Source organism: Photinus pyralis, unplaced genomic scaffold (genome assembly GCF_008802855.1).
Source record: "Photinus pyralis isolate 1611_PpyrPB1 unplaced genomic scaffold, Ppyr1.3 Ppyr1.4_LG9, whole genome shotgun sequence".
NCBI classification, from domain to species: domain Eukaryota; kingdom Metazoa; phylum Arthropoda; class Insecta; order Coleoptera; family Lampyridae; genus Photinus; species Photinus pyralis.
The window spans coordinates 22201526-22217232 of NW_022170878.1; the positions used below are offsets into that span (position 1 = coordinate 22201526).

The following is a 15707-nucleotide window of genomic DNA, read 5'->3' on the forward strand; positions in this document are numbered from 1 at the left end:
AGATGTAGCGCGCGAGTAGGTGGTGTAAAATGTACATGCGCTCGAAACTTCGCAAATAATCTTCAAAAGTGTTTAAGAAATTAGGTTAAGTAATTCGAAATCGAGTCAACTTTATGCTAACTGATTGCCGATAAATATTTCATTAAGTAATCCGTCCGGCGATTAACGGTTTCGATCAATTAATTAAAATTTCAATTGGCCGAGCGCTGCGGCGACAAAGCTTTGAAATTTGAAACGTGAAATTTACAATCGCACGGATTGCGGTAGTTGAAAAACCGCAATATGTGAGGATGGTGTAACTGTTTTAACTTTTCTCGTGCAAAAAAAATCCTAAAAAGTCATAATGGAAAGGACTGTGCAAACTTTTAGTTAGTTACGAAATGAGTGCAAAAGTGCTTCTGGAGAGTTTGTTCCATAATAAAAGGTTGAGAAATTCAGATCATGTGTACCCAATACGAACAAGTATAAATTGTGCACCACTCCTGTGCAGATAAAGCGCATTTTTTCAAACCGAAGTAGCTTGGTAAATGCTTGGGTTAGAAGGTAGTAGCATCCCTTTCGCTGAGAGCTTTCATTAGAGTACCATATGAAGGATAAAACAAGTTACACTCCCCCCCCCCCCACCTCTCTCTTGCTAAGAGGTCAGAAAAAAGGGCGGTAATTGGTAGGAAACGCTTCTTTCGTTGAGATCTTAAAAGTTATGCACGTTTAACTTTCAATAACAGCATCACAGGAAATAATTCATTGGGGGGGGGGGGTGGCCGTCTGACACACCTTCACGCTATAGGCTATCTATTGCAAAACATTCCAGGACTCTGGGACTATTCTCCTACTTCAAAACGGCAGGAGTGGCTCTGAACGGGCGGACGGACAGACAAAATGCACAAAAATGTGATTGAAGTGATATTTTGGACCGTAAAGGTCGATTCTCATTTCCGCTGCACTCACCTCGGTGACGCGACGTGATGCCGCGCTGCCAAGCGTCGCTAAAAAAGATTCATGTTTGTCCTCAAATCAATTTACGTACCACAATGGCAAAATACTCCCCCAAATACTCAAAATTATATCTTCAGTTACCCACAAATCTTAGTAAATAGTAACGTCACCATACAATTGAAATTCCCCTCTTAAAACAACTTTTTGCAAATTAATAAATTCGCGCGTATAGGGCCAAGTACAACTAAAACATGTAAGGCAACCCTTACCTTTATCTAAGTTAGATATCGACGCCAAGAAGTGAGGTCAGTTCTCGCATCCAAAACCGGAAATCAATCAAAAGAAAACCTCCCAAGCCGCAAGGCTATGTATATATAATTAATTGACTAATGCCTGAAGGGCCTCGCTCTACTCGTAATCTGCTTCTATACCAGGTACGGTTCTTAACTTGGGGCCAACCTCTTCAGAAGGAAGTGGTGGTCTCCAACAACATTCACGTTTGAAACTCGATCAGAACTTAATTGAGATGGCAAAAATACTAAGTAGTTATTGATGTTAACAAATTGCTTGAATGTAATAGTTATTAACTAAGACGCTAAAGAATTACGAAAGCTGCCCCTTTGTTGATGATCGATCCTTGACATTAAATTTTGTTCGTGACCCCTTGACCCATTTCACAGCAAAATGCCCGCTCGTTATCAGCAGATAGAAAGATATGACAAAGGTGTCGTTACTCGCAGGTATTATAGGTACAGTAAAACGTGTGCGGAATTTAAACTGGTACTAAAAATTAAAACCCTAAAAGAAATCATAGGTAACCCCGTTCCTTGATAACCTAAAATTTACACACCACTAATTATAGATGGAGCGGAAATTGGAAATTGAGATACAAAAATGTCAGCCGAAACCTAAACAAAGGTACACTCTAAGTACACGAAATGCAAATGGCGGTACTTTTGGTAAAAGAAAATATATCCTCACTATAGGAGTTCATCTTGAATCTCGTCCACTAATTACTTTGGAATCCTCAAAATACGAATCCAATCGCCAGAGATCATAATATATATGGATGATGACAATTAAAATTCCATGCGTTCTAACATTTCCATAATATCGAAAGTGAGCAATTCCACAGTCTGAATTTCATTTCGGAATTCAGACTTGAGCCAGTGTTCTTGCTGCAGCGTCGAAAATCAAACGAAGTTTCGGTTTTTTCGGATTCGCGTAAGTAGAATTCTGTATCCCTTTCTATCTTCATTTCATCATAAGAATCTTTTTAAATATTCTTCAATTTTTCTGAAATATTGTCTCGCAAAGTTTTCATTTTCCTAGCAATTCCTCTGTAATAAAAATAGCGAGTTATTACATATCTCAACCATTAGCTGATATTATAAATCACATTTTCGTGCCTGGAGAATATCCGGAAACGTTAAAAGGTAATTCCAAACATATTCCTTTACATAAAAAGGGTAGCTTGTATGACATTAACAACTATAGGGTACTATCTATACCGTCTAATTTATCAAAAATTATTGAAAAAATAATGTATGACAGAATTTTGTCATTTATGACCAAATATGAAATTATCTCTAATTCTCATTTTGGTTTCATACCTAAGTCATCTACCCAAAAAGCTATCTTCAACTCAGTGTCATATATTTTGGATCAAATCGAAAATCGTAAATACACTGCTGGTATTTATTTTGATTTATCGAAAGCATTCGACACCATAAATCACGAAATACTTTTGCAGAAGCTAGAGCGCTATGGATTTAGAGGTAATAGTCTAAAACTAATAAATTCTTATCTAGAAGACAGAACCCTAAGGGTATGTATCACCGATCATCATAATGATAGCAATCTAATAAAATCAACGTATTCTAAACCACATACCACAAACCAAGGGGTACCACAAGGATCTATAATGGGACCACTTCTCTTTCTACTATACTCCAATGACCTACTTGTAAATCTCCAGATACAATCTACATACCAATTCGCCGATGATACATCCTGCATCGTTTCAGCCTCAAATTTGTCAGAATTATCATCTATAGCGTGTACAGTTGTACAAAATATGGTTAATCGGTGTGATAATAACTTCCTAACATTAAATCAGGCAAAAACAGGTCTAATTGTATTTGATAATAAACTCGATAAGTCATTGTACGTTCGGTCAGAAAACAAATCCATTCCTCAACAAAAAGAACTAATGTTCCTTCATGTCACATTGGATAACCGTTTGAAGTGGAGTAGTTATTGCATTCAGCTGCGAAAGAAATTATGCTCAATATGTTACCTAATCAGACACCTAAAAACACAAATTTCTATTGATACGATACGAATGTTTTACTTTGCTAAAGTTCAGTCTCTCCTTCTTTACGGTATTATGTTTTGGGGCTCAAGCTCTCATTTGAAGGATATCTTTGTATCTCAAAAACAAATTATTAGATGTATTGTGGGTGTATCGCCGACTACCTCGGCAAAAAATTATTTTTCACAACTTAACATAATGACGGTTCCATCCTTGTATATTTATTCTCTTGTTATGTTTGTGAAAAAGCGTAAATCTTTTCACAAAAAACTCATCTAAATACAATTTGATGACGACACGTAATTGTAATGATTTGAGAATTCCTTTACACAGAACGGCGCAATATGAAAAAGGGCCATACTATTCGTGCATAAAAGCTTTTAATTCATTACCCCCTGAAATAAGGTCTATTGTGCCTGAAACTCAATTTAAACAAGCTGTCAAACGATACTTGATCTCTATGTCATTGTATAAATTAGTTGACTACTATAATTAGTTAATGTTTCTGTTTTATGTATTGACAATGCCGATGTTCATTATTTTTTCTATGAATTATGATGGCAATAAATTATTATTATTATTATCATTATGGTCGGTGTATCTTGTGAGAACTCAGGTCTAGCCTGGTTAACTAATCGCACGGATTAAAATCAAGTAACGATTAGTGTCTGTGTCTGGTGAAGTTATGTAGGGTCCTAAAAAAAAAATAAAAGAAATAAATAAATAAAATAAAAATTCACACCCTCACATTGGAAATCTAGAGATAGTATGTATTTCATACTTACCAACATAGATATTGATGGGCACAATAGCCAACGCTATCAGGAAAGAGGAAAACAAAACAAACAAAAAAAAAACAAAAAAAAAACAAAAAAAAAAAACATCATTATTATTATTATTATGATTATTATCTCTATAGATTTTTACCCCAAAATCTTCTATTCCAAAGCTTTGCTTCATTATCCCATCCAAAGTCGTAAATTTTCTGTTTCTTCTTCAATTGTTTAGTTTCCATTATTCTTCCACACGCGATCCATGGGTTTCTGCTATGATGAGAGGTCCAGGTCAGAAAAGAGTGGAATATTTCCCTGGACCAAGATAATCCAGGAAACTGATCAGTTTCCAGGAGACCAAAACCAGCTCGCTGCTAGCACCTCAGTAGATCAAGGAGTTACAGGCGGAGGGGATTTTCAACAAACTGACTCTCTCGAATTAAGATACTGTAGCAAGCAGAATAGGTCAAAGGTCGTACAACTAAGAAGTTTCGAAGGTCCTTCAACATCAGTTGATCGATCCCAAATCGCAAGATATACAACCCACTAGCCTGGCTATTCCCCATGGTAGTACGGGCTAAACTGTTAATGCAGGAACTTTGGACAGAAGCCATTGAGTGTGAGCAGAAACGGGTAAATGAACTAACTTCAAAGAAAATCTTACTCAAGTAGGTCACATCGAAATCTCAAGGTGGATGCACTGTGACGGGAAAGTAACCATCGAGGTCCATGCCTTCTGTGACGCCCCTTAGCTAAATTCACTCCGTGACCGACAAAACCATCTGGAACAGGTTAAGTAAGAGGACCTGATTTCTCGAGGCATAACTGTGAATCAGCTCCGGACAATTGAGTTGTGGTGGCATGGACCACGATGGCTCCAAGAAGACGTATTCCATACATACGATTTCAAAGGTGGTAGCTTACCTTAAACCCATGGATATGGAACTGGATTCTCTACAGCCACGAGTGCACCAATCCCATTTGGAAAGGGAAAGCATGTTTAAAGCCGGAAGATCCCCCATGACGGATCGTTGTTACAGAAATTTGTGCTCGTGTAGGGTATTTGTAAAAAATTAACTGCAGTTGACAGTAAGACCAGAATTGAGCCATCAATTTTGGTTCTGTAAACCACAGACCATTGCACTGCAGCTGTCAGCCTTAAACTTTAGATCTGCGAACCGCAGGCCATTTCAACCCTTAATACCAGTTCGCGTTTCCGTAGCCAAACAGTCCTGAGTACTGTCGTTTACCCGTGCGTTCGTATTAGTCCGAAAGTCAACGAAAGAGACTACCACATCCGGCCTCACACACGGAAAACGGTTCGAGCCGTCGGGTTTAGCTGTAGAAGTGGCGCAATAGTGTAAAATATGCTTAGTAGGTGTCTACTAGAAAAAGTGTCATATCCACAGGTCTCGCCACACTATTTTGGTTATATGTACGGGTTACAGCAGACAAACTACCAAAAAATAGAGCAAAAGACTCAGAAACCGTGGAAGCTGTACGAAATGTAAGCTCTCTAGAACTAGGTTTGTGGGTGTACAAATATTTCTAAAGTTTCTACCTATAATGCGTAATCTTAAACGAGGGTTAAATTAATTTCATTTGCTCTCGTAACAGTTTCCTTCGTTGTCGCTTTGATGCGGTGTAATTAAGACATATTCGGGGGTTCACACAGTAAAAGACAAATTATACGCAATAATTATAGTGCAGACACTAAAATAAGCTTTGGATGTAAGTGTAATGGAAGCATGAACGTGTTATTAAAGGAAGCCGCAGGCCTATTCTTGATATTAGCAATTAGTGGGCGCGAGTGGCTAAAGCGCATTTTTGACAAACGGGTGATAATGACGCAAAATTTAGGGATCGGGAACAAAGTGGAAGGTGACATAAATATCGGTTGAGCGCCTTTTCAAACTTCATCCGTAAGATAAAAGTTTTTCGCGTCGAATCTTGAAAATCTAATTCCAAAGCTCGTATCGCGTACACATTTTTGATATGCACCATAAAAGTGGGTTTAAGTAATCTTAACGTCGCCAAATAAGCGCTCATCAAGCAATCTCCGTAAATCCATAACGCCCCAAATTTCCCCAGAGAAATACAACGCGAAATCCCCTCGCCGTTTAAGATGATAATTTTCGAATTATAGGGTTAAAAGCGCCCACCTACATGTAAATATCGGACGGGGTGAAAAGGCAAGTTTTTATTGGCATTCCGGCAGGAAAATAATAACTTGTCGGTTTTTGTGACGATTTCGAATTTAAAAGTAAAAAGAAAGCCGCTTCTCCCATATTCAATTTCATTTTCAATCTATATGTTCCCTTAGGATAACTATAAAGCTTTACGCTGCGGTGTGCGTGGTGATTTCTCTTTAAGTGCGCACTTCTCGAAACATGCAGTAGTTGTTTTCCTCCCCATTCCTTTTAGTCGTGTACAGCTCATTTCATTTTAAAGTTAAGATTATATTCAAATATTTTTATAGCGTCGTATCGCAAAAATGATTTAAGAAGTTACCCTTTCCATTTCTGTTAGAAGTGAATTCGTAAAGGCAACAGGTAATCGTCATCCACTAGAAAGTAGGGGATGGAAGTAGGTATTCGGACGAGATCTTGAGGCGAGAACAATAATTCCCCAAATAAACTTGCAGAAATTAACTCAATTAAACTTCCAGATAGTTTAACCATAATGTAACAGATGTTGCAGATAATCCAGATAAAGTCCCAGATAATCTTACTGGTATTTTGTCATTTAAAGTTCCAGATAAAAGTCGCGATTAAACTTCTAGACAGTTTCAAGCTTATGTGAGTGATGAGTTGTAATTCCTGATAAAGTCTCATAATAAATGCGAGATAAAGTCCCAGTTAAAGTTCAAGGTTAAAATCTCAGATCAAATCCCGATAAAGTCCACGATAATGTTTAAGGTAAAGTCCTTGATTATATCGTAGGTATAAAGTCAGAAGTAAACTCCCAGAAGCTCTACGTTATATTTTTAGATAAAGTGCCGGTGAATGTTTCGGATAGAGTTTTAGATAAATTTCCAGTTGAAATTCCAGATAAAGTAGGGTTTCAGGTACAATTTTCGATACGTTCTTAGTGGAAAGTTTTAAGATAAAATCCGAGCTAAAGCCCCGCATACAGTTTAACATAAAGCACCAGTTAAAATGTTGGGGTCCCAGATTAAATTACAAACAAAGGCTCAAGTAAAATTCTAGATACAATCTCTAATATCTGGATTAGAGCTCTAGATAAAGTCCCATAGACACGTAGCCCTAGATGATACTCTAGGTAAGGTTTTAGATAACTTTTCAGATGTAGTTCGAGATAAAATACCGCATCCAAATTCCCACTTAAAGTTGTGGGTAAAATCCCTGGTATAGTCCTAGTTAAAATGTCTGATAAAGTTCCAGATAATCACAGGTCAACATGCAGATACAGTCCCAGAAGAGATTTCAGATAGAGTCCTAGATAAACTTGCAGCTATACTCATAGTTGAAGTTCTAAACGGAGCACTAGATAAACTTGCAGATAAATACGTTAAAAACGATCATAGATGACGTTCCAGATAAATTTCGCGACAAAATTCAGGACAGCGGTACAGATAAAGTCCGACGAAGTCCTACACAAAGTTGTAGGTTAGTTATAAGTAGACGTATGGACAGATAAAGTTCCATATTAAAATCCCAGATGAAGTACCGAAAAAGTTCCAGTTAAAGTTCTAGATAAATTTCTAGTTAATGTTCTAAGTAAAGTCCCCAGGTAGGTACATACCAATTAAAGTGTTTCGATAATGTCACGGATACAGTTAATGGTTAAAAGTTCCAGATAAGGTCTCAGTTAAAGTTCCAAATAAACTCTCCTTTAACATTCCATAGAGTTTCAGATTTATGTGACTAAAGTTTCAGATAATACTCCTGATAAGGTACCCGATAAAGTTCCCGATTCAGTACCATATAAACCTTAAAGTAAAGTTCAAGATAAAATCTCACGTAAAAGTACAGATGAAGAACTAGATAACATCCTAGGTAATTAACAGGTTGACTGCCAGAGTGGTCGTGTACGCCCGCTAACAAATTATCCTGGTATGCCGCGGCAGTCGTATACGCCCGCTGGAACCTAATAGTATATAGTCATTTTTCACATGCCAGCGGTCTTACTTGAAATGGATTGTTGTGTGACTTACCGCCGCTGTGGCATGGCTGACTGTCAAGGTAGCACCAATTTTTTGATAGCTTTTATAGTACCCATAAAAATTAATGTCAAAGTTTTTATTACAAAAAATGAAAAATCAAACAATTTACAAAATAAATTGAAGAAGAAAATAAGAAAACATCCTTGTTTAAATAAAATAATGAGCGTATTTGTATTCAATGTGCTGCATTGAAACAGTCCAAACACATATGTGGTTGATCTTCGCATTCATTACAATACGTTACGACTTTTTTTACTCGTGTTTTGAGTATTTCGCCCCGAATCTTTTTTCCATAGCACCCTTTGCAATACTTTCTAACCATTTATCATTGCATTAAGGACGACCGCCGACACGACCGCTTGGCAAAAGTGGATTACTTATGCCTTCCTTGCCCGGGCGGTCGCATACGACCGCTCACTTAATTTTAAAAAAAAATAGTACTAATTTCAAAAATTAGGGTAAATGTCAAGCAAGGCTGCATTTATTTCACTATCAGACGCTTTAATTCACCCTTGGCGCCAGGGAACATTTTTTCTGTTTTAATGGTGGCAGTCAACCTGTTAAAAAATAGACACAAGGTCCCAGATGAATTTCAATATAAATTCCTGATTAAAGCTCTAGATAAACTCCCAACTATTTTCACATAGCCCCATATAAAGGTGTAGATAAAGTTCCAGAAAGTTGTCTAGCTAAAGTATCACATAAAGTTCAAAGTTCAAGTTAATATATCAGATTTCAGATAAAGTCCCCGGCGAAGTTCCAAATAAGGTCTCAGATAAATTCCCAGATGAACTCGCAGATAGTGTCTCAGATATAGTTCTAGATCATCCCAGATAAGAGTTACAGATAAAATTCGAGATGAAGTTCTACATAAAATCCTAGATAATATCCCAAGTAAGGTCGTAATTAGACTTATAGACAAAGCTGCAGATAAGGTTCCAGATAAACTTCCATATTAAAATCCTAGATGAAGTCCCAAAAACCGTGTCTGATAAAGTTCTAGATAAGTAAAGCTCCAGATGAAGACCTACCGATTAAAGCTCCATATAAACTTACAGATAAAGTCCTACATGGGGTTTGGGATAAAGTCCCAGATAAACTTGCAGTCCCAGAAATGACCAGATGGATTTCCAGATAAATTCCCATTTAGTACCACAGATAAATCGCTGATAAAGTGTCTGATAAAGTCCTCATTAAAATTCTGGATAGTCACCGAGGGTTGAAAGTTCAAGTTAAAATCCAAATTCCAAATAAAGTGCCGGAAGTAATGTCTGAGATGAACTTGCAGATAGTGTCTTAGATAAACTCCATTTAAAGTTAGGTAAAGCACTTGACATAGTCCCAGTTAAAATTTTTCATATCGCAGATAACGTTCCAGATCAACTTGCAGAAGTCTCAAACGATTTTGCACTTAAATTCCTAATTAAAATTTCAGGTAAAATCCTAGTAAAGTGTCTGATAAAGTTCAATATTAAGTCCTTAATAAATTTCCAGATAGTCACGGATAATGTTCCGCATAAATTTACAGATAAAGTCCCAGATATTCACTCACTTGTGGGTTAAATCTCAGTTAAAGTTCCACATAAAGTCTCAATTAAACGTGTGACTAAAGTGGCGGACAATATTCCACATAAAGCTCTTGATAAAGTCCCAGATAAACTTTAAATCTAGAAAAAGTTCAAGATAAAATCCCAGGTAAAGTTCCAGATCACGTATCGGATAAAGTTCCAAATAAAGTCACGGGTAATCTTGCTGGTATTGTCTTAGTTAAAGTTCCAGATAATGTCTCAATCAAACTTCCAGGTAGTTTCATGCTTATGTGAGTGGTGAGTTGCAAATAATGCTCCTGATAAAGTCCCAACTAAAGACCTAGATAAACTTCAGAATGAAGTTCCCTATAAAATGCGAGATAAAGTCCCAGTTAAAGTTTAAGCTAAAATTTCAGATCAAGTTCGCGGTCAACTTGTTCCAGATAAACTCTGATTTAAAATTGTAATTAAAATTTCTGATATGCCTCAGATACTGTTCCAGATATTCCCAGATAATCTTGCAAATAGAGTTCAGATACAGCACTATATAAACTTGCAGTTAAAGTCCCAGATATAGGCCCAAATAACCTTGCAAAGTTCGATATCAGATAACGTCCCAGGTAAAGTTTTATATAACGTACAAAAAAGTTCCACATAACGTGATAGATACCTTTCCGTAAAAGTCCCAGATAAACTTCCAGATAAGATCGCAGATAAAGTGTCATATGAACTTGCAGAGAGTGTCCCAGATAAACTATTAATAAAGTTCTTGATAAAATCCGTGATATAATCCCAGTTAAGGTTTCTGATAAAAGTTTCAGATAACGCACCAGATAAGGTCTTATGTATATCCCGAAATAAAAGCATCCCAGATTAAGTTTCTCAGTAAATTTCCAGATGGTCATCGATATAGCTTCGGATAAGATCACAGATAAAGTTCCCGATGAAGTTACGGATACAGTTGTGTTAAGTTCCAAATAAAGCCTCGACTATTTAACTCCTGCTTTCCTTTGCTCTTCCACCTCCTTGCATTCCCATAGCATGTACCCTATATCCTCCCCTTCCTCTCCTCAGATTCTACTATTCTTTTCCCCACTTCTCCTCTCTCTTCTTATTGCCGCATCTCAACCTTCTTTGTACCTACTGTTTCCTCGCGATGATAATCCAAGCAGTGCCCGGGTGAACTTCCAGATAAACTTCCAGATAGATTCGCATAGCTCTAGATAAAGTTTCTAGGTGAGGTTCCAGTACCCACATAGGGTTTCAGGTACGATTCCTGATATGTTTCTAGAGAAATTTCATGACCACATCCTAGATAAAGGTTCAAGTAAATTTTAAGATACGACAGTTCCGATTAAAGATCTAGATAAGATCCCAGATAGTTTCATATGGCACTAGATAAAAATGTAGGTAAAATTTCCGATGGCTTTCGAGATACAACACCACATAGGGTTGCAGGTATAAGTCATGATACTTTCCCATAGAATGTTCAAAATAAAATCCCAGATAAAGTTCCAAATATCATCGGGGTCCTCACGGGGCACTGGGATGGTAGAGGAGCCTACGTGCAGGTTCTGTGACATAGAGTCTATCACTGTGGCGCCTTGATCAGAGATAGCCATCAGCTGTTTGATGTCAGTTATATGGAACCGAAGGCTAAACAAGCTCCTAGTATAATCGGTGTGCCTATTTGGGCTTCTCTTGTGAATGAAATAGAATAGAATCCTGAAGAGTTGTATAAAATATAATTTAATGCATATAAGGCGTACAAAAAGAATAAAATTAAACTCGGGTTTGGGTTAATTAGCGCTAGTACCTATATCCCTGATGATGGGCGTCATAATGCTGAGCGTTGTATTGGTGGTGGTGGTGGTCTCCTCGGTACTGTCCATCATCAACGTGTCCGCGCGCCTCTTCCGCGAGATTTTGCTCGATCGACCTCAGGATCGCTTCCGGAATTGGCGGCGGGGTCGGGAGATGGGCGCCACTCGGCTGAAAACCGTTCTCATCGGCAACGTAGGTGAGCGAAATGTGTTGACCTTCTGGTGAGGTGTACGCGAAGGATCCGTGCGCTTCCAAACTGTCTGGGCCCTTCAAGCGTCCCTGCTCTTGGGCGGCGATACCGTTCGCGGTCTCGTAGTTGAAGGCGTATTGTCCGTCACCTTCGTTGCGGTTGTCGTAGCGAAGAATTGGGACATGGGGTCCCGCGTTGTACGCTCCGGCGAAGGGCGCGGGTCCGGCGAAAGGTACCGGATTTACCTTTGCGAAGGGAGCGCCCGGGAGGCGCCCTGATGGGAAAGGTCCATGAGCACCAGGCACGCTTGGTGGAAGGTAGACATTATCCAAACGCCCACAGGTGGCAATTCCACAAAAGGCTAGCAACACTGCGACCTGCAATAATAAATCAATTACACGATTAATTGCACGTTAGGTACTTTCTTACAGTAAACATATTGTTGTAATGAAACGATTCCTTCGAATGATGATCTGGAGCAAAGCGCGTGTTTTTATACATAAAAACTCCCCTCTGTAGAAACGATCCAAATCGTTTTGGAAGGTGCAAAATTAGATCAACAATAGAGCAAGGCCGCGAAGACTAGGAGATGATCGCCTTAATAATTTTTATTTCAAAACACCTCTAAATGGCAATGACAGCAATTTCTTTACCTTCCCAATTTTACTTTCTTAATAAACAATAATGTAATTTTCCTTAAAAAAAGTGACGAAACCGTTCAAGAATGCACTTCTTAAGTTCACACACAGGCCAATTACATAATCTCTTCCAAATGCAGAGATTGTGATTAATTAGTACAAAATATTCGCGTTACGGAAGGTGGTTGTAATGTAAGCATAAGAATGTGGGAAAATGCGCCCCAATTACCGAATCGTTATGAAAATTGAAAGAAGATATACGATATAATTACGGACTGATGCATTTTAAAACGCAATAGCGGCGATAAATAATTTTGCAACTCTCACGCCTCGAGCCTACTCCGGTGCAGTTTTAATGGCCAACCCTGATCATTATAACAAAAAGATCTAATTTTATTGCTTGTAAAATTCACCTCCGAAACATGACTTCATTATTAAACGTGGGCGGAAGACACGTTCGAAGAGATGCGTGTTTGGTTGTTACGGATATTGGTGGTGGTCAAGCTTCAAGAGAAAGGTTGGAGACAATTTGTTAGACCTTTTACTTTTCATCTGAATCGTCGTGCAAAATCTAGGTAAACTAGGAAACTGAGTTCAAGTTCCTCCCATGTGGCTCTCACAAAATTCTTTATCTCAGTGTCTCATAAGATCCCCTCAATTTCCTCTCAGGGTTCTGTCAAGTTTTTGTCAAATTCATAGTTCTTCTGGTTACCTTCAATTTAATCTAGAGAACTCCTCAAATACCTCCCAAATTTCTCTCACGTTCACTTCAAGTTCTCCTCAAAGTCAGCACACGCTTCAACCAAATTCCAGTCTCCATCAAGGCCTCGTAAAGTCGAAGTTTTGAGGTAATATTTCGACAATTGATAATTTGGTGTTTCGAAGTTGTGGGGTGAAATGTTGAGTTATAACTCGAAATTGTAAGATCCCCTCCACTAATTCTTTGGGAGCCTTTAATTGATGTTTGGAACCCTTAAAAAATTCTATAGTTTAAAATTGTTTTGTCTTGCTGTTAGAGGCTTTTTGATCCTTAAAAATCTGTAGAAGCATTCACTACTTGAGCCCCAAAAAAGTTCCCTTAAGATTTTCTCCGTCTTTTATATATGAACTTTCGAGTATTCATAAGGAATTTAGAGCATATTGAGGAACTTTCTCACGGTCCGTGTTTGTGAAAGTATTTAAAATGATTTAAAGGGCATTAGGCTCTTCTTCGTGGGTCTCCAAGTCATGTCTCTAAGAGATATCAAAAGCCTTCTAGAGGCGTTCAGTGCCTTCAGTTCCCTTTAAAAATATGAAGTGTCTTTGAAGGTTCTAACTTTAAGAGTCGTTAGGAGTTCCTAAAGGACTTTACAACCTTTTATAGTCATCGTAAGCGCATTCAAAAATGCAAATGGCCTTCAAGCCTTTTTAAAGACCTCAAAAGGAGGGTCCTTATGATTGCCCCTCTTCCTAAGCCAAGTCTTTGAAAGGATTTGCGCTGTGAGTGCTTCATTAAAAGGGTGTGTTTATAAAACATGTTTTCATGGTTTCAAAACGAACAAGAGTTAATTTTAGGTCTTTAGAATTGTTAGTCTTTATGAATCTTTAACAGTATTTAATGAACCAGATAGGAGCTTTTAGACCGTCAATAGGTTTCAAGAGTGTTCAACAGCCTTAAATAGTTTTCCAGGGTCATAAGGTAGAACCTTTTAGAGTATCTTTGAGACTTCCGGGTTAATTATCCCGTGGTATCCTTAATAGCCTGTACTAGAATAATCTAATAACCTCAATATAAGAGTTGGAAAGTTGGTGGTGGTTTAATTGGTCAGGCTTGAACGATGACAATTTTTGGCCTTTTTGCATTTCGTATAAATAGAAAATATTAAAGTTTATGCAAAACCTAAGCAGGATAGGGAAGTTTGAGTTCATGTCAGCTTCCTCAAATTGCCGGCTCGTGTGGCGCAGTTTGCCGACCCGTGTGGCGCAGTTGCCGGGCCGTGTGGCGCAGTTCAGTTAAAGCTTGAACTGTGGTGCTAAGGGTCCCTAGTTCGAATCCTGGTTCGGGCATGTATATTTATTTATTTATTTATTTATTTATTTATTTATTTATTTATTTATTTATTTATTTATTTATTTATTTATTTATTTATTTATTTATTTATTTATTATCCTTCTCTTGTTCTGGGCCCTCAACAGGCTCGCGCCCAATTACAGAGTGACCCGCATAATGCTTTTTAGAGGAGCCTTTGCAGAAGGTCTTAAGTTGTTCTATACTACTCCGGTATTTACCTTAAGAATTAGGAAAACTGCAGGAAAACCTAATTCGGCGTAGCCGGCAGAATGCTCGCAACTGGTCTAAGGTAATTCCCATCTCTCCCATAGATGAAAAATTCACCTCAACCTAGGTTCGAACACCCGACCTCCGGATTTATAGTCCAACGCTCTACCACTGGGTTAGGTTGGTAGAGCAGCCTTGGCTGAAACCCCACCCACTCAAAAATAAAGGCAAAATAAAAAAAATAATAATAATAAAAATTTGTCACGTTAGTTCCATTGTCATTTCCAAAAAACCACCATAAGAAACCGGGCGTTATAGGGAAGGTAGTCTCGGGTATAATTTTCCAGAAATCATCATCGAATTTTACTTAGCTGGGGGTACAACTGGGAAGAATTCCATCTCGCCCCATATTCCCTTCCAGAAAATGGTTTGCCGTAAGGGGTCTCAGGATGGTTATTGTGAAAAAATGACCAATATCCTCTTCTCCTAATAAGTACTGCGGAGAATGTAGAGTACTAAGGGGTTATAGGGAATAGAGTTTTTCTTTGCTGGTTGGTTTTTAACTCTTGTCGCTTTTAATACGACTTTCCAGAAACCTTCCCAAAAGTATACTGTAATGTAGGGTATTGGTTGGGGGTTATTAGACCCCTCGGTAAAATGTTCTTCCACAAAACGTTTAGCGTTGCTGGGTCTCATGATGGTTCTTGTGAAAAAAGATCATATCCTGTTCTCCAAAGTACGGCAGAGAATGAGCACAGGAGAATCTTGGGGTATGGAATACCCCCCAGTACACGCGCTAGTTATATTGCAATTCCCAATGAAGTACCATGAAAGTACCGGGGGTTTATAGGGAGAATGTTAGTATTTCTTTGCTGAGTGGTTTTTAACCCTCGTCGCATTTAATTGTATAAGTATCCAGGAATCTTCATCCAATTTTAATTTACCGGAGTATATCTGGGAGAGAAGGTGTTATCGAGTATTCTCTTCTGGGTGGTTTTTAACCTTCGCCGCTTTTAATGTAATTTTCCAGAAATGGTCTTGGAATTATACTTTAATGGGA

The 15707-nt window shown here is 38.1% G+C and overlaps 1 protein-coding gene across 1 annotated transcript; it reads right to left on the bottom strand.

Moving 5' to 3' along the window:
- Nucleotides 1-11547: 11547 nt before the first annotated feature.
- LOC116180089 (pupal cuticle protein 20-like) lies at nt 11548-12190 on the bottom strand. Its single transcript, XM_031499922.1, has 2 exons — nt 12182-12190; nt 11548-12129 (listed from the first exon to the last, which is right to left on the bottom strand). The coding sequence occupies exons 1-2, from the start codon at nt 12188-12190 to the stop codon at nt 11548-11550; spliced, it is 591 nt and encodes a 196-aa protein (XP_031355782.1).
- Nucleotides 12191-15707: the final 3517 nt, after the last annotated feature.